Source organism: Mesocricetus auratus, unplaced genomic scaffold (genome assembly GCF_017639785.1).
Source record: "Mesocricetus auratus isolate SY011 unplaced genomic scaffold, BCM_Maur_2.0 Super-Scaffold_100015, whole genome shotgun sequence".
NCBI classification, from domain to species: Eukaryota; Metazoa; Chordata; class Mammalia; order Rodentia; family Cricetidae; genus Mesocricetus; species Mesocricetus auratus.
The window spans coordinates 41,716,234-41,739,418 of NW_024429198.1; the positions used below are offsets into that span (position 1 = coordinate 41,716,234).

A 23,185-nucleotide genomic window follows, 5' to 3' on the forward strand; every position below is an offset into this window, starting at 1 on the left:
TTCTCAGTTTGATTCCTTAGCACCACTTAACAAAACACTATAAATTTTTCTCTTAAAATACGGATTTATACTTTTAGAAATTTCCTTTGCCAACTAATTCAAAATTGCCATACAAATCAACACAAAGGTATTGTTTTAAAGATATTTAACTTTTGTTCAGATAAAACAGAGGTTTTATCATACAGTTGAAATCAATTTTAGGTTTTCTTTTTTTGGGTGGGGGGGTGAGGACTCACACATGCTAGGCAAGCCCTCTACTACTGAACTGTACTCTCCATCCCAAAATCTTAATTATCTCAGAAAGGGGCATGAGTTCTAAGTTCTAGATTTTAAATCACTAAGAGATGTGCTTCCTGTTGTTAAAATTAAATTTTTCTTAAAAAGTAACTGCTGCTGCTGGTGGTGGTGGTGATGGTAGGGGAGTCTCCCGCCTTTAATCCCATCACTCAGGAGGCAGAAGCAGACCGATCTCTGCAAGCTCAAGGCCACCCTAGTCTACAGAGTGAGTTCCTGGACAGTCAGGGCTACACAGAGAAACCCTGTCTTGAAACAAAAAAAGAAAAGAAAAGAAAAAGCAACTACTTCTGGTCGAGCAGTGATGTCACATGCCTTTAATCCCAGCACTCGGGAGGCAGAGACAGGTGATCTCTGTGAGTTCAGGAGACCAGCCTGATCTACAGGGTGAGTTCCAGGACAGGCTACAAAGCAATACAGAGAAACCCTGTCTCGAAAAACAAAAGACAAAAAAAGAAACTACTTCTGTGTGATAAATTTAAAAGCTAGAATTCCAGTTATAAAAATGGTAAAACAAGGAAACAAGAGAAACATCCACATAAAGGTGAAACATTCTGAGTTGCTCAGCTTCATCTCTGTAAGACTGGATTAACAATTGTATCATTTCTTGAGAAAATGTGTTTCAAATATTTATTAGTAGAAAGAACCCAGCACCTCTATTCACAAATATAGCTGATTGATTACCTTATCTGGTGCTGACTCACAAGAATGTTTCATCTGATTATCCAATGGTGAGTCAGGAGAGTGTTTAATATGATTATCCAAATGACAATTTCCAGGAGCCCTTTTCGTGGCTTTATTAATTTCAATTGCAATATTATTAATTTTATCTTCTTCAGATTTAATTCCTTTCATTTTATCCCGTTGGCAAGTTACATTACTATGTGGTTTCATCTCTAAAAATGTACTTTGAGACACTGAATGAGGCATTTCTAAAACTGGTGGTGAAAAACCAGTTGGTAATAAGCCCAATTTAGGAGATACTTGAGAGTCCAATTTATGCTGCTGCACAGAGTTAAATTTCGAAAGTTTAATTTTAGTCCAGGTGGAATTCCTCTTAGTTGAGTTATTTATTCCATTCAGTATGCATTTCACAGGCTTTGTTTTCCTGCTGGGAAAAAAACGATTGCACTGCACATCCTGGTTTGCTTCTTTCTGATGGAGTATTTGTCTTTCACCATCAGTCCCTTCTGATTTTACCTCTGCAGGCTTTTCCTCTACATTCTCCATGTGTGATGGCTCCTTTTTTACCTCTACAGTATCTGACTCAATTTCACCAGCAATCTCTTCACAAAGCTGGAGAATGCTGCCTCGCTTGCTCTTTCCAGCCTGCTCCAGTTCATGATCAATACTCTGTTCAGGCACTAATGGCTGTGGAATCTGGGCGGGGGTTGTGCTATTATTCGCTTGTGTATGAGCTGCTTTCCTGGGTTCATTCTTTTTAGAGACCACTGAAACAGCCGCTTTTGATTTTCTAATCTCAGAAGTTACAGGCACAGGTTTTGATTCTTCTTTTCTGTTAGTCTTCTGGAAACACTTCTCAGATCCTTGGATGCACTGAGAACGACAAGTAGGAGCTGTCTGGTGCTGCACTTTGCGCTTCTTTTCTTTGGGAGAATTTACTACTTCATTCGTAACTGAATCGCTGTCCTCCTTACAATCAGACTTTACTTCCAGCACTTTTCTTTTCACATGCTTTTGATTCACTGTAACTTTGTTAGATTTACTGTGAGGACTGTTACACTGTTCTCTTCTTGCTGGCTGTAAATTCTGTTTAACTGCTTGAGTTTGAGTCGGAATCCCTCTACTGCGCAAAGACCTGACTGAACACTCGGTCAACTGTTGTAGTCTTTGTGATCTCCGGGTAAACTGATCATTTCCTCTGAAGGTTCCAAGTGCTAACTTTTCCTGACATAATCTCTTCTTTTTTGCAGATTCTTGTGATTGTCCCTTCACAGTTACTGTATTTTTATTAATGGATTTAGTGGCACTTTTATCTACTGCTGTTGCTGATCTTGTACTCATTCGTGTTCCCAATTCAGGTTGATTTATTTTACTTTTGCTGGAAGATCTAACCAGCACCTTTTCAGCTTCCTTGGAACCTGGTCTCTTTATTAAACTGTTTTGAGAACCTTGAATTTCTAGTTCTAAATTCTCATCTTCAATTTCTTTAATAACTTTGGAGGAATTTTCCTTTGATTTCTCCTGAATGGACATTATTCCTGAGTAATGCCTTCCTTTCTGAATTTTTGAGGATTGTGTTCCAGGTAGGTGCAGATGCTATTTAGTATTATTACTAAAGAGTAGATCTTAAAAATCAACTTTAACTTATACTAATGTACATTTCCAACAAAATATCAGGTTGTTTCAAGTTAGGTTGCTCTCTGAAATTTCTAATACATGAGAAAAGCTGGCGTGAATGCTGAAAGATATTTGCTTTATGCTGAATAGGGAAATGGAAATCTGAAGAAAATTTAATTCTAATTTAATATTTTCAGAAGTTTTTATTTTTTAATGAAAATAAACTTCATTCAGATCCAATTTGTTTTAATTACTTTAGTTTCAGGCCTAACCCTATTACTAGGAGTTATTTATCACTGACCTGTCTGCTTTGACAAAATTTCTGACTTTTTTCTTCTGAAGGCTACAGTTACTGTATATTGATGCATTTGTAACATGTCTTATGGTTAATAGGTTTCTTTCCTTGTTTGCCAAGTTTGTTGGTTTGTGGCTTCTATTTAATCTCCTTCGCTTAGTAAAGTACTCTATTAATATAGATTTCCTTTTGGTCTGCCATTTCTGAAAAATTAAAAAAAATATATATTAAGTTTTATATAATCCAAGAAGCAGGTCAACGATAATAGCATGCAGAAAAACACCTCGATTTAAATAAAATTTAACTCCTTCTTTTAGATCATATTCTTTAGAACACAATGAAGTCTTCTAAATAATTTTTTGCATTTTTAGACTTATTTTAAGTGTATAAATATTGTGCCTGAATGTATGTACACCACACGTATACTTGGTGCCCATAGGCCAGAAAGGGACACTGGATCCCCTGGAACAGGAGGGATCAATGATTTGGACAGTTGTGAGTTAAAATGTGGGTGAGGGGCACAAAACCCAGGTCCTCTGCAAGAACAACATATATTCTAAACACTGAGCCATTTCTCCAATCCCTCCCAAATATATTCTTTTATCTTATTAAAAACATAGAATACTTAAAAATTAATTTAAGAGATTCACTTACAATTCCTTTCCCACAAGATAGAAATGATGTTTCAGCCACCATAACTCAAGATAATGTGGTAAGACCATTCCTTATAACCTCCTCTTAACACATTATACAGTGCCTAAAAAAAAAGGAAAGAAACAAATGTTTAAAAAGAAAAAGATATAATTATCTATTAACCTCTCATCAAATAACATCCTATAACTTCACCCTGACCAATCATTAGTCTAATATTTACCAAAGCGCATTTTATATATAGAACTTACTTTCACTATTTCTACTTTGAAGAACACTATGGTACATGTACCCACTGGAACAATATACATCCATTATATACTGTGAGGGAAAAAAGTATAAAAATACAAAACAACACTTCACAATGTAAACATTAAATGGATTAAACTAGCAAAGCAAAATTGTATGAGGAAAAACTACACATACGAGGTAGAAAAAAAATGACACATAAGTAAAGCTGATTTAATTAAAAACATTTAGTAAGCCGGGCGTTGGTGACGCACGCCTTTAATCCCAGCACTCGGGAGGCAGAGGCAGGCAGATCTCTGTGAGTTTGAGGCCAGCCAGGTCTACAAAGTGAGTTCCAGGACAGCCTCCAAAGCCACAGAGAAACCCTGTCTCGAAAAACCAAAAAAAAACATTTAGTAGGCAAAGAAAATCTATGAACTAGCTGAACAATACTAAAATAGCAAGCAAAAATTAAAAAAGAAAGAAAGAAAGACATTAAGAGCTGGAAATGTAGCTCACTTGGTAGAAGGATAGCCTAGAACACACAAAAACCACACAGGTCTTTGATCCCTAGCCCCTCGTGTTAGCATTCAGGCATCTGTACTGGCCTGTCCTTGGGGTTCTGACAGGGTACACCCTCAGCTGCAGCCACTAAGAGCACCACCTGTGCACACTCACTTTTAAAAGGGCCCTGCCTACCTCCCATCGTCTTCTCTTTCTCTCCTTTCTGATCCTCTCTCTTCTCTCCCGCTGCTCCTGTCCACAGAGGCCAGTCTCCCCGCCCCTCTCCCTTTTTAATGATCCATTTCCCTAATTAAAAACAAAAACTCCACTTGAACTCTGTTGCATAGCATCTTTTTTAAAATTACACGACCTCACAAAGTCAGGTGCAGTGGTACAAGTCTGTAATTCCAGCACTCAGGAGGCAGAGGCAGGCAGATCTCTTTGAGTTCAAGGCCAGTCTGGTCTACAGAGTTGAGTTCTAGGACAGTCAGAGCTACATAGTGAGACCCTGTCTCTAAATAAATAAAAAACAAGAGGGAGAATACAGAAAGACACAAGGTGTTAACCTCTGGCATCCACAAGTACATGCCCATACAAGCATATAAACATGTATACTAACAGACTCTATACACAGACAAATAAAAACTATAAATATTGAATTTCAAAAAATTTTATTTCCAGGACTTTGCAAATATACCTACATAAATGCCTAGATACATATAATCACAAAACTGACTTCAATACAATAACAAAGACTAACTACCAACAAATAAGTATCACTGCAATACTAGTTATAACATTGATGACAATTATACAATAGACTGGCATGCAACTGTGTCATAGTTCCAAGATTCAACTTCATTCTCAGCAAGTCCCACAAGCTTTTCATATACAAAGTGACACCCTGATTTTAATTTTTTCAAATGTATTATTTTATTTTAGACAGACTCACCATGTGTCTTAGTCATTGTTCTACTGCAGTGAAGAGACACATGGAAAAGGCAAGTCTTCTAAAAGAAAGCATTTAACGCAGCTTGCTCACAGTTCCAGAGGTGAGGAGCATGGCAGCAGGCAGGCAGATGTGGTGCTGGAGAAGTAGCTGAGAGCTACATCATGATCCACAGGCAGAAAGGAGACTCTGGCCTTGACGTGGGCTCTTGAAACCTCAAAGGCCACCACCAGTGACACACTTCCTCTAACAAGGAACCCTCCCATCATTATAATCCTATCAAAACTCCCTGGTGACTAACCATTATGAGCCTATGGGGGCCATTCTTATTCACACTACCACACCATGTAATTTTGACTGACTAGGAACTCAAAGAAATCTGCCTCAGCTGGGATTAAATGTGTGTACCACCATGCCAGCCCCCAAAATAATTTTTTTGTTTTTAAAACGAATCTTGGTGGTGCACCAATGTAATCCCAGCAATTGACAAGTAGAAACAAGAGGGTCAAAAGTCCAAGGTCATATAGCAAGCTTAAGGCCAGTCACCTTGACTACTTGAGATTCTCTCTCAAAAGAAAAAAAATTATATGGACATGTAAATCATGTATAAAAGCCAAAGAACTGCTTTAAAAATCAAAAATCAGGCCTTACAGTGGAGCACACGATTAATCACAGCACTCGGAAGGCAGATACAGGTGGACCGAAGAAAGCCTGGTCTAGTGAGAAACCCTGCCTCAAAAAGCCAAGAGAGGCTAGGCATACCTCTCATACAAGCACTCAGGAGGCAGAAGCAGAAGGATCTCTGTGAGTCTGAGGCCAGTCTGGTTTACAGGGTGAGTTCCAGGCCAGGCTCCAAAGCTACAGAGAGATCCTGTCTTGAAAAAACAGTCTTTCCTGGCTGTCCATCACTTCTTCATTCATCTGAGTGACATTAGAAGAAGTTATGTCATGAAGTACACCTTTTGAACACTCAGTTTTACTTGTAAAAGCTCACTGCAATGAGTTGTTGGTCTACTTCAAAGCCATCAATACAGGACTCTCAGCAAAACGCCTCTCAGATATCCTACTGTTGCCCATAGTCATGGAGCTCCTGCAGCTATGGTTCCACAGGACCAGGCCCGTCACAATCTCTGTCAGGTCATAGATGGGCCTCAGATTTCAACACGAATGGTTGTTATAGTCCCCTGTGGTAACATGGGTCATGGAGATCAACAGACCCAGCTGCTGCAGGACCATGGACTCAGACATGGCCCACAGTAGCAGATCATGCCCTGGTGTACAGGACAGTGCCATCAGTATGGCGGCAGCATGGCCCTCAGACACCAACGTGGTCTCAACTGTCCTGCCAGACTCCAGGTATCTGCACTGCACTTGATAGTAACAGGAGTCACAGACATCAACTCAGACCCTGGCTGGTAGGGCCACAGACCCAGACACAACATCACAGGCCAATCAAGATCATCATGGCCCCAGGGGCCTGCCTCAACTTTCTAAGAGCTGGGATTACTGCACAAGGATCAAATCAGTTTTCAACACAACAAATCAATGGCAATGTGGGGCCCAGGAAAACTTGGTACACACCTGCCACTTGCCTGCACTGCTGTCAGTGGAGACCAACCAGAAAGTAGGCCTGAAGTTACAGTTTACCCTGGGGCAACACCTGATTCCAGGAGACCACATGCTGGGACCACCGGGCACCACCCATGGGGAACAGGCCACCCATGGGGAGAAGGACCTCAAGTTCCAAAGGAAATAACCATTATAGGATCACTTAATGTCCCTTAGCCTAAGCACACACCTAGACAAATGTCAGCCAATCAGGGTCTTAAACTCTGAAAATCCCTACCCAGCCTGGGCTGGGCACTCTCTGCTGCACTGGACAGAGGGAGACTCCAAGTATGAGCCTGAATAAAGGCTCTTTGATTTTACATATTGGATTTGGTCTCTTTGTTGGTTTCAGGGGACACCTTGATCTGGGCATAACAGAAACATATCTTCAATAAATAGTACTAGGCATTATTTGTAATAGCCAGAACTTGGAAGCAACCCAGATGTCCCTCAACTGAAGAATGGATAGAGAAAATGTGGTACATTTACACAATGGAGTACTATTCAGCAGAAAAAAAACAATGGAATCTTGAAATTTGCAGGCAAATGGATGGCACTAGAAGAAATCATCCTGAGTAAGGTAACCCAGTCACAAAAAGACAAACATGTTATGTGCTCTCTCATATATAGATTTTAGACATGAATCAGGAGAGTGCCAGCCTACAATCCCATGGCCAGAGAGTCTGGGAAACAGAACCTTCATCCAATGACTGATGGAAGCAGAGGCAGACTCCCGCAGCTAAACACTGAGCTGAACTCAAGGAATCCAGTGACAGAGAGAGACAACTGATGAGCAAAGGAGTTAAGACTGGGCTGGTTTAACCCCCAGAAACAGCTGACCTGAACAAGGGGCAGCTCTTGAATCCCAGACTGATGGCTGGGAACCCAGCATGAGACTTATCAAGACCCACTGAATGTGGGCGTCAGTGAGGAGGCCTAGGAGCCTTGGGTAGCAGATCAGTATTTATCCCTGACATACAGACTTTGGGTGCCCATCCCACAATGAGAGATGCACTCTCGGCCTGGACTCTTGGGGGGAAGGTCTAGGCCCTGCCCTGGATGAAATGAATGACAGACTATGGACATCCCCATAGAGGGCTTCACCCACCCTGAGGAAAGGAGGGAGTATGGGGGGGGCGGTGTTGGTGGGAGGATGTGGGAGGAGGGGAGGGAAAGAGAGAGGGACCTGGGATTGACATGTAAAGCAACCTTGTTTCTAATTTAAATTTTAATTAAAAAAAAAGAAAAATAATAAATAGTACTATACTGGGCAGATATAATACATCAATAAAAGTAGAAAAATACAAAAAACAAGAACATCTTCATTAACACCATCTTCATCATCCCCTACCTCAGACAACCCACAAAAGTAATTTCAGGTTGATGAAGGACACAGAAATAAAGTCAAAGAAGGAAAGAGGAACTCTTAAGGAAAGTTAAAGCAGGAATATCTTCAACATTACACATGCGTCCACAATAAAGACTGGTCAAAACTCTTCCGAACAGCTTCATGTACCATAACCATAATCTGAAAACAACCCCATGTACCTGAGAAACAACACCTAAGTCATGTGTGGATGGACAAGTGGCATATCACTACAGTAGAAACTACCCAGTAAATAAAGAACAAACTAGGAAAAGGAACAAGGGTGACTCACAGCCATGCTGAGCAGCAGAAGTCATAATAAATACATACTATAAGAGTCTACTTTCGGTACACTCCTTTAATCCCAGGGAAACAGAGTCAGTTGAGTTCAAGGCCAGCCTGGTATACAAAGCGAGTTCCAGGACAGCCAGAACTACACAGAGACACCCTATCTCGGAAAAAAACTAACAAACAACAAAAACAAAAACACTCATACACATAAAATATAATAAATCTTTTTTCATTAAAGAAAATGAGATTATCAGGACAGCTGGGACTGTTAAACAGAGAAACACTGTTTCAAAACAAAATACTTCTCATGAAATTATAGAAAACTCAAGTTTTACAGTGTCAGAAAGCAGATCAGTTACAGCCAAGAGTTAAACGTCAGTGAGGAAACGATGTAATCTAAAGGGTGATGGAAATATTCTTATCTTGAATGTGGTGCTGATTCCCACAAGTCTGTCAAAATACAACAAATTTAATCTTTAAAAAATCAAATTTTAAAAAATGAAATTTATCAGATAGTTATACTCCGATAAAGGTGCTCAACAAATATGCTCCAACAGCCAAAAACCATAATTAAACCAAAAAGACAAGGTAAAGAACAAGGTGAAGGTCATGCAGTTAAGTGGAGGAGGCAACACACCATAAACCATGTTTATGTACATAGTGACTGTAGGACTATAGGAGACAGTGATGCCTTCTGGAAAAACAAACTATGGGACCAGTGTTAGAAGTATGAGGAAAGCTTACTTTTCATTACATAGCTACTTAAATGTTTTATTACATGCACACAAGATGGGTCATGTGGGGGCCCAGAGAGATGGCTCTGCTTCATCTTGGATTAAGGTCAGAGTTCAAAACTATCCTTACTCTTGTAAGGTAAAAGTCCTAAGACCTAAAGGTCTTAAGGTGTGGCTACTGTAGAATGTTTGGTCTTAGGCATGGATGTCTTATCTAAATAACAAGAGACTTGTTCTGAGAAGTGGTTACTCTTAACCCTTAAGGCCAGATAATGAGAGATTTAGTCTAAGGCGTGATTACCAAATGTTTGGAGAATTAAGGAAGAAAGTTTGTTTCTCCTTGTATCTTGATAAAGAAATCTTTTGCCATTTTCCCCATTTTGGTTGGGGTATTTAAGAATGTTGAAGGATAAACTTGGTACATTCATTATTCACTGGATTGCCCTCCGACTCTATTCTGTGCCTCTGTTTTTCCTTAGTATCATTATCTGCTGTTTCTCATTCCACGCTTCCCTTCTCGGGTACAAACCAGTCAGTAGGCTGGATCCCACTGAAGCCCCACAAAGACGGGATACTACAGGGTCAGCAGGTAAAGGCGTTTGATATCAAGCCTAAGGCCTGACCTCCAGAACCCACATGGTAGAAGTAGAGAACTGATTTCCCTAACCTCCATATACATAATCTGGCAGCCTTGGGTATGGGCATCCATACTCGAGCACACACACTCCTGCATGCACAAAGTAAGTAAATCAGAGAGAGATAAGTGGGAAAATGTAGAAGCTGGAGAGAGAGCAGTTAAGAGCACTGGCAGCCCTTCCAGAGGATCAGTCTAGGTTCTCAGCACCCCCCAGGACAGCTCAAAACCATCTATAACTCCAACTAGAGGATCTCATACCTTCTTGCAGCCTCCAAATGCAAATGGTACACACAAACATACATACAAGGCAAAATGCCCATCAATAACACAAAATAAACATTTTAAGCTGAGTGTGGTTGCATGCCTTTAATCTCAGCACAGATCAAAGCCAGTTCAGTCTATATAGCAAGTTCCAAGTCAGCCACTATACACTCTTCCAGAGGATCCAGGTTCGACTTCCAGCACCCAACACAGTGGCTCACAACTATCCATGACCTTAGTTCCAGAGGAACCAACAAGAAAACACATGGTGTACATACATGCATATATGAAAACATTTATACATTCAAAGTCAAAACAAATAAATCTAAAATTAAAGAAAATTGTAAACTTAAACTTCCCTGAAAATATAAAACATAAAGCCATTTAATCATCTCAAAAACAAAAAAAAATTAATGAAGTTAGAAGCCACTTACCTTAATGAAATGGAAATCCTATGTTACGTTTTTAAGTTTCTTGATGATGCCTCTAAATGATACTTCTAATTACTTCTGTATACTTGGGAACCTTAAAAAAAAATTCTACAGCTAAAGCAAAACAAGCTATTGAAAAACTACATAATTCAAAAAACAAAATAGTCTATTGTTACTTAAAATTGGGCATTAGTGGTACACACCTTTAATCCTAGAACTCCAGAGGCAGAGGCAGGCGGATCTCTGTGAGTTTGAGGCCACCCTGGTCTCTAGAGCTAGTTCCAGGATAGCCAGAGCTATACCGTAAAACCCGTCACACACACAAAAGAAAGCCAAAACAGGGCTGAAGAGATGGCTCAGCAGATAAAAGTACTTGCTGCTCTCACAGAGAGAACCCAGATTCAGTTCCTAACATCTACATGGAATCTGATGACACCCTCTTCTGGCTTCCAAGGACACCAGGAACACATGGTCCATTTAACACATGCAGGTAAAACATTCATACATAAAATATAAATCTTTAAAAAGTAGATTAAGAAAAGCTAGCCTATAAACACCAGTCTACAGATGACTTTTTAATATATGTAGAATGTCCCAGAATTACAATATGGTCTGTAACACAAATTAATAAAAAACCCAGAGACAAATATTAGGGTTCAACCTGAAGACCAGGGAAGCAAAGCAGCCAGCCACTAGCTCTCATTTCAAGCTCAGGTCAGGCTGAAAGGGCTGATCCGGGCATGAACTCTTCACCAAGTCTCAAACTGCTGCCTCTCAGGGTGGTTGGAGAATGCATGCCTCATCCTGAAGGGTCTTAAATACCTGTCTTAAATACCTCTCATGAGTCCTGGGATTAAAGGTGTGAGCTCTAATTCTTTTAGACTGATTTACTCTTGTGTATCCCTGGGTGGCCTTGGATTCACAGAGATGCATCTACCTCTTAATAATCCTGAGTCCTGGGATTAAAGGTGTGTACTACCACCTCCTAGCTGCTGGCTGCTGGCTGTGTACCCTGGCTTCTATGGCTTGTGGTTGACTTTCTGAATCCTCAGGCAGGCTTTAATAAATCATAAACAATATATCACTCCATAGGTCATTATTTCAAACTGTAGTAAGTTATATTAAAAACAACAACACAAGCCGGGTGGTGGTGGCGCCCGCCTTTAATCCCAGCACTCGGGAGGCAGAGGCAGGCGGATCTCTGTGAGTTCGAGGCCAGGCTGGACTGACAGCCTCCAAAACAATACAGAGAAACCCTGTCTTGTAAAAAACAAAAAACACAAAAGCCCTGCTACTCGCCTCAATCACTACCTCCAAGAAAGAAGTGTGTTTTTCCTTCTCAGTTGATGAATGTGACTTACATTTTATGGACAGAATACACTTCAATAACTCAATAGCCTGGTACCTTACTTTCATCGGCCAGTAGAATGTTGGCGGAAATGATGCAAACAGATCTTTACTATATCTGCCTAACTGGCTTTGCACTCCCATACCTATTCTATCACTGTGAAAATAGCTTCACTAGGAATCTGCTAGCTCTGCCTATACCTCACAATAAACACAAGGACAAAACTGAGTTAATCTACAAATGAGGTCAAATGCAACCCACAGGAAAAGTAAAGCCTAACCTACACCTGTAAGTTAATCAATTCAGTCACAGCCATTCTAAACTGAGTTCTATCAGTTTCTCATACAACAAAAGCTAACTGACACTAATGAGAATTTAGCAAATGTTAAACATCAAAGGCATAACTTGAAAAACTAGGAGAAAAGAACATATATGGTTTCCTTTAACATGTGTACATTTAGAAACTTAATTTTGCTGGGCAGTGGTTGCACACACCATTAACCCAGCACTGGGGAGGCAGAGACAGGTATATCTCTGTGAGTTAAAGGCCAGTCTGACTGGTCTACACAGACAGTTCCAAAAAAGCCAGGGAAACACAGAGAAACCCTGTTTTGAAAAAAACAACAAAACAAGTTTGCTCTCATTTGGGGATCCAAGACTTTATAAATACACAAAAATTATGCAAGTATGTACTTGATGACATGAAAAAACAAAACTATATGGGGAACAAAGGAGACTAATGGGAGTGGAGAGAGAGAAACATTTAAAAGTGCCTGAAAACACCTTTATGTAGCTCTGTATAATACTGAAATCCAGGCATGGGGCAAAAGGTCTGCAGCCCCAACTCTTGCGAGGTGAGGGCAAGAAGATCAGTAGTTCAAGGTCACTCTTGGCTATCTAAATAGCTCCAGACCAACTGGAACTCATTAGATTGTATCTCCCACTACATAAGTAAAAATCTTAAAATGTTTTTAAATGATGAATTAGCTCAATGTTGTGGCCCAAACACATACAGTCCCAGCTACTAAGGAGGCTGACCCATAAGGGATCCCTGAGCCCAGATTGGACCACTTTAAGCAACACATCAAACCTCTATCCCTTTAAAAGTTTATTTCTACTACCTCAATTTCTAAACTTTAAAAAAACATTTTGTTTTGTCTTTTTGTTGTTGTTTTTCAAGACAGCGTTTCTCGGTAGCTTTGGAGCCTGTCCTGGAACTAACTCTGTAGACCAGGCCTCTAACTCACAGAGATATACCTGGAGTGCTGGTATTGTCCCACAAATTTTATTACATTTATTTGTGTACATGCACATATGCACACATTTACACATGCCTGCCACAGTGCACATGTGGTGATTAATTGGCTCTCTCCTTTCATCATGTAGTTTCCTAGGCTCAAACACAATTTATCAGGCTTAGTAGCAAGTGTCTTTACTCACTCATCCACCTTACCACTTTAGTTTTGTTTTCTGAGCCTGGCTGAACTTTGTTGTGTAAACTTAAATGGCTTTGAAAGCACTCTAGGTCATGAGGCTGAAGAGATGGCTCCGAGGTTAAGAGCACTTGTGCTCTCCCAGTATTCTGCTGGACTCTCTAGCCCCATTTCTCCCTCCAAACCCTGCCCTCTCAGAAAATTTCCAACAAAGAAAGGTGCCAAAAGCCCAGTTCCTTGTTCTTGGTGGCTGCAGCGGCTCCTCCCCTGAAGTTGCCAGCTGCCCAAGGCCCAAATCCCCATCTAAATCACACCATACTTTGGGCACAAGCCCAGCTTATGGAGAAGACAAGACCATAAGACCACCTCCACTACAGGGTATTTAAGCTCCCTCCTTTAGTCCCGGACCTTGACTTTTCCTGCCCCTTCTCCCGCCTCCATCTCTGGAGGCTGGAAGACTGACCAGGGAGTTGCTTTCTCAAAATAAACCTGTTCTTTTACTTTTTCAGTTCAGCTTGACCTGGATTACTGCATTATTGGGGAAACCTACTATGGAGGTACAGAAAACCTATTACAGAGGGCAGAGGTTGGAATCTCGACATCCACGTGGTAGCTCACAAAGGGCATGGACAGGGTGCCGATCACCGCTGCTTGACAAAGTTCCAGCATCTGACATTGGAGATCACAATTCTCCAGCATGCTTTTACTTTTACTTGCATTTTTAATGATTCTCACTAAGTGTCATGCGAGTTTTCCTCATGTCTTTTCCTTTGGGAAATTCTGTGTGAAATTTTCAGTAGAGGATGAAGATATATACAATGACAGCCTTTTTATTGGGGGGGTTGAAATAGGGTCTCTCTGTGTAACAGCTCTGACTGTTCTGGAACTCACTCTGTAGACCAGGATGGTCTTTAACTCACTGAGGTCCACCTACCTCAGCCTCACGAATGCTGGGATTAATGGTGTGCGCCACCACTGACTGGCTTTGACAGCCTCTTTAAAGGAAACAATTATTTGGGGACAAAAAAAAAATCCTATCCACCATGTGGTTAGCATGCAGGCACAACTGGCCTTGCCCCTTGGGGACCTGGCAGAGTGCATAAGCCCAGCCTACAGGGCAGGACCTGCTGTGCAGTCCCTTTAAAAGGCAGAAGTCTACCTACTCCTTCCTCTTCTCCCCGGCCCGTCTACCTCTGTCCCTCCCTTCCTTCCTCTCTCTCTTTCCCTCTTCCCAGGAGGCTCTGTGCTCCTCTTCTCTCTCCCTTCTCTCCCTCCCTTCCAAACTTCCCACTCAAGCTCTATCTGCATGGCCTGTTTGTCCCTCACCCAGCAATGTTTGGACTCAAACCCACCAAGATCCCTCACTCACAGAATCATATAGCACATAAAGCATAATAAAGCTCCTAGAAAATTTAGATAGGTAGCATACTTGATAACTAAGATATATTTGATAATCAAGATTTATGAATTCCTAAGGTCTACTCAGGTTAACTATGTTTGTCTGGCTTCATCTTTGCTCACTTTAAGCTTTAGCTATTTGGATAAACTAAACCATATAAGAAACTGCAATAATCTATAAAGAAGTGTCTGGCACCCTGAGAGGTTCCTTTTCCCAAGGTCAGGCATTTAAACAAAAGTCCCCATTTCCTCAGAAAGTTCCTGCTTGCTACAAAGGGAGTCCTTCTCTTCATCTCTGGCAAGAGGAACTTGTGGACTTGTCAAGGTTAGTCGGCACCTCAATTCCTGCTTACAAGCCCCACCCCAGCTCTCAGGCCCCCTTCTAATCTTTGTGCAACTATAGAATATAAAAGGTATATAGCCTTTGGCCCGGCATTGGTGGTGCCCACCTTTAATCCCAGCACTCGGGAGGCTGGGAAAACAAACAAACAAACAAAAACAGGTGTAGCCTTTCTTCAATAAAGCGGCAGCCACCCTGACTGACCCTTAGATCAAGTCAGTTTCCTCCTTCCCTTCGCCAACTCCACACCTCCTCTTTGGGACTGGAACTCAGCACACAAGCGTCTTAACTCCAGTTCCAAGGGATCTGATACCTTCTTTAGCCTGAGGGCACAGGGCACACATGTGGCATAAAGACACGTGTGGGAACACAACAGGCATGGTTAAAATTTAAAGCAACTTTTTAAAATTAAAAATTGCAGGTCAGCTTCAAATCCCCATCTCAAAAACCTCCTCCCCCCCACCAAAAAAATCCTTACTTGTTTTGCTACGCAAGCGCGCGCGCGCACGCACACACACACACACACACACACACACGCGGAGGAAGAGTGCATCTATAATTCTAGCTTCCCCATTTCTTAGCTGATAAAGGCATGAATTAGGAGCATCCATATTAAGCACTTTCATTTTGTTTTGCTCATGACAGTCTCATTGGGAAGAATGTTTAAGTTTCTTCAAGTTAAAAAAAATCATTAGTGTTAACTCTCTATGTAAAATGCAATCAGAGAAGCTAAGTACAGTAAGCTTAGTTCACTGAAACCTTGACCAGCACAACTGAAACTGTGTTTCACCAAGTTTCTTCTTTCTGTACTAGAGACTGGACCCAGGACCTTGCTCAGTTAAGCTCTTCACACACAACAACAGCCCCAGACCATGCCTGCATTTATTTTATTTTATTTACGTGTATGCATACTGCGGACACCTGACCCTTCTTCCAGTTAGTTCTCTCTTTCGGAATCAGCAGATATCTAACTCAGCTTGTCAGGGCTTTTTTTTTTTTTTTTTTTTTTTTTTAACCCGCTGGGTCATCTCCTCGACCCCATTCCTACTTTTTGTTTTGTTTTGTTTTTTCGAGACAGGGTTTCTCTGTATTGTTTTGAAGGCTGTCCTGGAACTCGCTCTGTAGACCAGGCTGGCCTCGAACTCACAGAGATCCTCCTGCCTCGGCATCCCAAGTGCTGGCATTAAAGGCGTGCACCACCAACACCCGGCCTCATTCCTACTTTTTAAAGATTGTTTAGCTCGGGGAGAAGGAGCATCAGGTCTTATCTCATTATTTCACCAAATAAGATCCTGTATTGTGCCTGGTGTAGCGATGCTCGCCTTTAATCCTAGCACTAGGCAAGAGTTCCAGGCCAGCCTGAAAAAAGAAAGTCTCAGAGAAGGGGTAAGGGAAAACCAGCTGTTCTGTAATTTCTAATACCACTTAGGTTTGCTGCCACTGCTTCCTGCTACAAGAAACCCATTTCAGCTAAGACTACAGTACTGCTGGCATCTTCTGTACGTCCCACTCCCCCGCCTACCGCCACCCACTACAAAATTCTGTACCCGCCTCATTTTTCACAACGCACCACTTAGAGGTGGGGTGTGGGGATCCGATTTTTGGACTTTTGGTGACACAGGCAGGCTACTCTGTCCGTGCAAAACAAACCTTCGCTATCATCTAACGAGTGCGATCAAAAATCTAAGACCCAGTTCACTTCCGCTCACACCTCTCTACCCATACGAAACTTCCCCGGGCCCTCCAGGGACCCTACCTGTGCCTCGGGCCCCCATCTCCTGCCTGCATCGTTTCCTGAGGTGGGGAACCGGGCCATCGCTGCTCCCCTCCTAAGAAATCGTCGCGGGAGCCGGGATCCTCCACCTCCCGCCCTGCCAGCTGCAGGGCCTCGGGGTTCAGGCCGGGTCAGCGGGAGGCGAGGAGCCGCAGCCCGGTGCTGCGGGAGGCCGGGGAGCCACGGCGGAAGGAGGGAGGCCGGGGGCGGAGACCAGGCCCCGGCTACCTGCGGGGTCGGAGCGCAGGCTGCCCGCAGTCGCCATGGCCGCACGCCACCTCCGGCCGTCCGGGGAAGCCGGCTGCGCACTGACAGCCGGCAAAGCCGCAGCAGGTGACGCGCGGCCGCCCCACCGCGGGCGCCCGCGGCCGCGAGCCTCGCAGCCGGTTCCGGGGGCGCGAGGAGCCGGGACCCACGAGGGAGAGGCGTGCGGCGGCCGCGACGGCGAGGGCGGGCGGGCGGGCGGGACAGCCGTCCGCGCTCCGCGGGGGACAGGACGGGGCGGCGGGGCGGCGGGGGATGCTCACCTACCTTCCTGCGGCGCGGCTGGGGTCCGACTGCAGCCCGCGGGTCGCCTCACATCCGGGTACCCGGGGACACTCAGCTGCTTCTGCCGCGGCCGTCGCCGCCCCGCGGCACAAACACCAAACTTCCGGCGGCGTTGGCGGCGGCGACGCCTCTCCCGTCAGATGGGAGTTACCTGCGGCCGTCGTGGGTGCGCTTGCGCGGCGCTTCCCTTCAGCCCGAGCCCGCTCAGCTGACGCGCCCCACAAGGCGAAGATGGCCGCTACGCTCTCTGCGTGTCACGCAGTTTTCACTCGGGCCGACACGGCCAAGCCGGGTCGGGGAAAGGCGAGCGGGCGTCCACACTCAGCGCAGGCGCGGTGGGAGGCCGAGCGTGCGCGTCTCCGCGGGTGGGCGCCTTACGAGGAGGTGGCAGCGCCCCCTGTTGGTTACGGCTTGTCCATGTGATCGTCTCCGGCACCCACCCTAAGGGCGGCTGAAGTGGCTCCGAGGGTGGCAGAGCTTGCGGCCAAATACTACAACCGAGTTCGATCCCTGTGAGCCACGTGGTGGAAGAAGATAGCTGACTTTTGCACTGCGACTTGCAAGCTGTGGCATATGCACCCCCACACACACATAAATGAGAACGATAATAAATGTGTAAAAGCCCTTTAAAATAAACTCACCCCGGCCCCTTGCTACCGGATTCCAGCACGTTCTGTGGGAGCTATTCCAAGACCCTAACCCTTTGATCTTTAATAAGGGGGCCAATGTAAAGAAAAGGGGTGGGATTAAATGACCATTCTCCTTACCAGAAAGCTACAACAGAACATGGGATTCATGTTCCTTTACCAATGTTCATATTCCTGGGAGCTAAGACCCTAAACAAAACTGTAGAGTTTCCACTAAGTTTAGTCAACGTGATATTCAAACAGGCTGTGGCTTTTAGAAATGTCAAAAGAAGGGCCAGGTGTTGGTGGCGCTCACCTTTAATCCCAGCACTCGGGAGGCAGTGGCAGGTGTTTCTCTGTGAGTTCCAGGCCAGCCTGATCTACAGAGCGAGTTCCAGGACAGCCTCCAAAACAATACAGAGAAACCCTGTCTTAAAAAACAAAACAAACAAAAAGAAATGTCCAAAGAGCCAAAAACAGTTGTTTTGGGTTTTTGAAACAGTTTCATGTAACGAAGGCCTCTCACTTTCTGTGTACTTTAGAATGACCTTGAACGCCAGATCCTGTCTCCACCCCCTAAGGTCTGAGCCTCCATGCCCAGCCTACAGATTTATGCTAATGACGGATAGGAAATGACTCAACTAAAGGTTTTCTTCACTTTTAGAAGATCGAACAACTAGCGAGGTTCCTTTTTAGAATGGTGATTAAGTTTATCTTCACTAACGTCTCTCACCAGCCTCTCTCTCTCTCTCTCTCTCTCTCTCTCTCTCTCTCTCTCTCTCTCTCTCTCTCTCTCTCTCTCTCTCTCTCTCTCTCTCTCTCTCTCTCTCTCTCTCTCTCTCTCTCTCTCTCTCTCTCTCTCTCTCTCTCTCTCTCTCTCTCTCTCTCTCTCTCTCTCTCTCTCTCTCTCTCTCTCTCTCTCTCCTCTCTCTCTCTCTCTCTCTCTCTCCTCTCTCCTCTCTCTCCTCTCTATCTCTCTCTCCTCTCTTTCTCTCTCTCCTCTCTCTTTCCTCTCTCTCTCCTCTCTCTCTCACACACACACACAAACACACACACACACACACACACACACGAATACACTGACAAAGTAGGTCTTCTAAGTAATATGTTCTACTCTGTTAGCTTTAGATAAGAACATAAAAACCCGTGTTAGGCCATGTGAAATCATATGTACTTATTTTTGGTTTAAAAAGAAAGAAAAAGGAACAGTAATTTGAAACCAGGAACTCTTTGGATGGGCCATTCTGCCTGCATCTGAGCCTTGAAAGCCATCTGATAGTAAAGATAAATTAAGTTCATTCCTATTTATGATCAAACCTCTTTTTCTCAAGAATTAGGCTTTGCCACGCCTGTAACTTAACTACGAATGGTTCTATACTGCCTGTTCCAGGAATGGCAATCATGTCTTTGTTTCAAAAAGTTGCTTATAACCATGTTGCACCTCTACCTTTGTTTCAAACAGTTGTTATGGTTACCTGTTATGACCACAATGGTGGTTTGAAAGAAAACGGCCCTCATAGGGAGTGGCACTATTAAGTGTGGCTTGTTGGAGTAGGTGTGGCTTGTTGGAGGAAGTGTGTCACTATAGGGGTGGTCTTTGAGGACTCCTATGATCAAGCTAGGTTCAGTGCCACAGTTGCTTCTGCTGCCTGTGGATCAAGATATACAGCTCTCAGCTCCTTCTCCAGTACCATGTCCTGCCATGATGAGAATGGACTAAATCTCTGAAACGGTAAGCCACCTCCCAATTAAAAGTTTTCTTTTATAAGAGTTTCCCTGGTCATGATGTGTCTTCATAGCAATAGAAACCCTAACTAAGACACCCACCTTAGGACCACCACCTTGCAATTACATCTTTTTCAGGGGGTCGTTTAGGACTAACTTGCTATGCTTATGTTCTGCTTCTGTAACCTCGCCTATTTTACCTGCTAAATTCCCCAATTGGAAACCCCTATTCTTAAGGTATAAAAACTTTGACATCCTCACATCCAGTGCTGAACTCTTGAACCCCACCTTCAGGAGAAGTAGCCCATGTATACAAATTTAAAAGGCTTGCCATGATGATTTGGGCTGGTGATCTTTCTCCTCAAATCTTAGGGATTAACATTATACAGAAAACGACCTCAGTAGGCTGAAACAGAAAGATCGTGAGCTTTAGGCAAGGCTGACCTAGACTACAGAGGCTGATCTTGTCTCGTTCCCCCAAGAAGTAATCTAAAGTATAAGTAGTAATCTGTTTATTGTAGATGTTCAATTTTAAAACTATATATAGCCCAGCTGGGTGGTGGTGGCACATACCTTTAAACCCAGCACTTGGGAGGCAGAAGCAGGTGGATCTCTGTGAGTTCAAGGTTAGTCTGTCTACAGAGTTCCAGGACAGGCTCCAAAGCTACAGAGAAACCCTATCTCAAAACACAAACAAACAAAATTATATACAGCCAGTTACTTAAATGTGTAATAAAAAAAAAACAAAATGTTTTGTCTACTTCATTACAAGGTCCCAACAGCCAGCCAAAGTATGATTCCACAGAATTCCTCCTGGCAAACCAATGAGTGTACTGGGCTTGCTCACAGCATGAGTGAGGGCTACTTGCAGCAGCTGTGGTGTAAAGCCTTGACCACACATGGATGACAGCTTTCCTATGCCCTCACAGATGGAGTCCCACTCCGTTATCCTTCCTTGCATTTGAACCTCAGGAGATACCTGTCCCTGATACAGTCACACGCAATTGTGTACAGTACCTGAGAGGAACTGCCAAAATGTGACCAGGGCCCCAGCCCACTCCTTTTGTGAGGGGACAGCAGCCGTCAACAAGCCCCATGAAGGGTGAGAGCCTCTTGCAAGCAGGTACAGCTCAGAGGACTCTGCACTGTACAACACCTGGGGGGAAATCATTTTTCCTGGCATTATTGTTTATAATTTGGAGAGCTCCTCCCACTTCTGATTCCATACCAGAGGTCTCTGTAGTTTAACTAAACTTCAATTATCTGTAATGTCACAAAAGACATATTTTTTGCCTTTGCCAATGGTTTTCTTCTAGAGCTATCTGTCAATGAACTTTGGAATTTAGCTCAGTTAATCTGGTTATCCACTAAAAACTCATGATGATCCTTGACTGAATTTTTAGTCTCTTCCAACACAGAATAAACTGAAAGACCCCAAGAGGGATACTTTCACGGAAGGGAGACCCGAACCCAAGGAACAACGAGACCACGAGCTTGGATGCAACAGCAAGAGGCTTTATTGATAATACACGGGTACCCGGGGCATCTCAGTCTCGGGAACTGAGAGCCCCGAGCTGGGGACTCAGGGGTTCTTTTATAGCAAAAAGCGCAGTACAGAAGCGAGAAGCCTAGTAACAGGACCCTGATTGGGCAATTTAAATGAGGCTGGGGCTCAGAACGAGGGCAATTGAGGTTTTGCTTGGAACTCAAGTCTCGGCCTTGGCCCTATCTGAGGAACAATAGGTCTCTGTGCTTGCCCAATCTTGCTGGGCTGGCCATCTGGTCGCAGCAGATACCAAGCAGCCTGTATCCTTGGGCAGAGCTCCCTTCTGATAGCAATGACTATTCAGCTGTGGGGGAAACGGAATTTTCCATAAGCCTCAGCTGCCTGTTTAGACTGGGCCAGGGTCTTTCAAAACAATTCAGGCTTTGTCCCAGCACTCGGCAGGCAGATCTCTGTGAGTTTGAGGCCAGCCTGGTCTACAGAGCGAGTTCCAGGACAGCCTCCAAAGCCACAGAGAAACCCTGTCGTGAAAAAACAAAGCAAAAAAAAAAAAAAAAAAGAATTCAGGCTTTGCAAATAATGGTAAATGAGAAGACTAATATTGAATATATGCCACAAATGAAAAAAAAGTCTTGGGTTAAGGATCCAAGACTAGGAAAATAATATTTTCTTACATAATTGCTGTATAGCAGGGCAATGGTGGTTGTAGGGAAAAGGGACCAGTCAAAGAAACACACCCTGAGCAGAGCCAAAGAAACACACTTTGGCCCTGCAACCACAACCAAAGAAATGTACCCTGACCCTAAAACCAATGCCAAAGGAACACACTTTGTCCCTGGAATCAGAGTCAGTGAAAGAAATGTACCCTGGCCCTAAAATTGGAGGCAAAAGGCTAAAAAGGACCAGAGAAAGAAACACACTTTGGCCCTGAAACCAGAGCCAAATCTGACCCTATTCCTGTGTAAAAAAGTAACCAATCCTGGAGCAGAGCTCTAGCCAATCTGAGCTCAGCACTGAAATCGGACCAATCCCTACTCTGGAAAAACTTCCCCAACCCCAGGAATCCCTATATAAACCCTGTGTGTTCAACTTGGCTGGTCCAGCTGTCTTCCAATAAACCCCTTTGGATGAGCTTTGGGTGAAGATCTTCTTTTGTGGCGGCGACAGAGCAGAGGCGACCCTGGGCAGAGCAGAGCAAGCAGAGGCGACCCTGGGCAGAGCAGAGCACAGCAGCACTGTAACACTTGCCCGGGAAACCTTCCTTGGCAGAGCAGAGTTGTTACACTCTGCTCCCGGCTCCCTGCTCTCCACTCTTCACTCTCCAGGAGCAGAGCTGAACTGTAGCAACTTCGCCGAGAAACCTCCTGCGGAGCAAAACTGCTATACTAGGCGAACATCCCTAGCTGGAAGACCCTGTCCTGCCGGAGCGGAGCTGATACACCGGAGAAGCCTTTCTCTGAGGCAAGGCTGTAAGCTGCCAAGCTTACCTGTGGTGGTCCTTGGCTCCCGAGCTCCAGGATACCTTTCTACCTGAGCTGTGTAACACTCAGTATTCTGTGACTCCCGAGCTCCAGGATACCTTTCTACCTGAGCTGTGTAACACTCAGTATCCTTGGCTCCCGAGCTCCAGGATACCTTTCCACCTGAGCTGTGTAACACTGAGTATTCTGTGACTCCCGAGTGCCAGAATACCTGACCCACTCCTGTTCCATCCTGTCCTGACCCATCCCGACGAAACACTTACAGTGGTACACACCTTTAATCCCAGCACTCGGGAGACAGGGGCAAGTGGATCTCTGTGAGGTTGAGGCCAGCCTGGTCTACAGAGTGAGTTTCTGAACAGCCAGGACTACATAGAGAGACCCTGTCTTGGAAAACAAAAGTAAGTAAATAAATAAAACAGCTGCTGTATAGAAAGACATTCACCTTAGGAAGAAA

General features: G+C 43.8%; 1 protein-coding gene across 4 annotated transcripts in view; it reads right to left on the bottom strand.

Moving 5' to 3' along the window:
- Esco1 (establishment of sister chromatid cohesion N-acetyltransferase 1) overlaps positions 1–17,509 on the bottom strand; it is a 48,314-nt gene extending 30,805 nt beyond the window's left edge. For 2 of the 4 annotated variants that reach the window (XR_001197434.3, XM_021235119.2), the window contains exons 1-4: positions 17,375–17,488; positions 10,554–10,644; positions 3,545–3,647; positions 979–3,093 (exon numbers count right to left, since the gene is read on the bottom strand). Coding sequence is in view for 3 of the 4 variants with exons in the window: in XM_021235119.2 (XP_021090778.1) it covers positions 979–2,511 (1,533 nt within the window). In the remaining variant the exon portion in view is untranslated. Of the gene's footprint in view, positions 1–978; positions 3,094–3,544; positions 3,648–10,553; positions 10,645–17,370 lie in introns of all 4 variants that reach the window. The other 2 variants (XM_021235123.2, XM_013124859.3) reach the window with 2 other exon arrangements.
- Between the last annotated feature and the right edge of the window lie 5,676 nt (positions 17,510–23,185).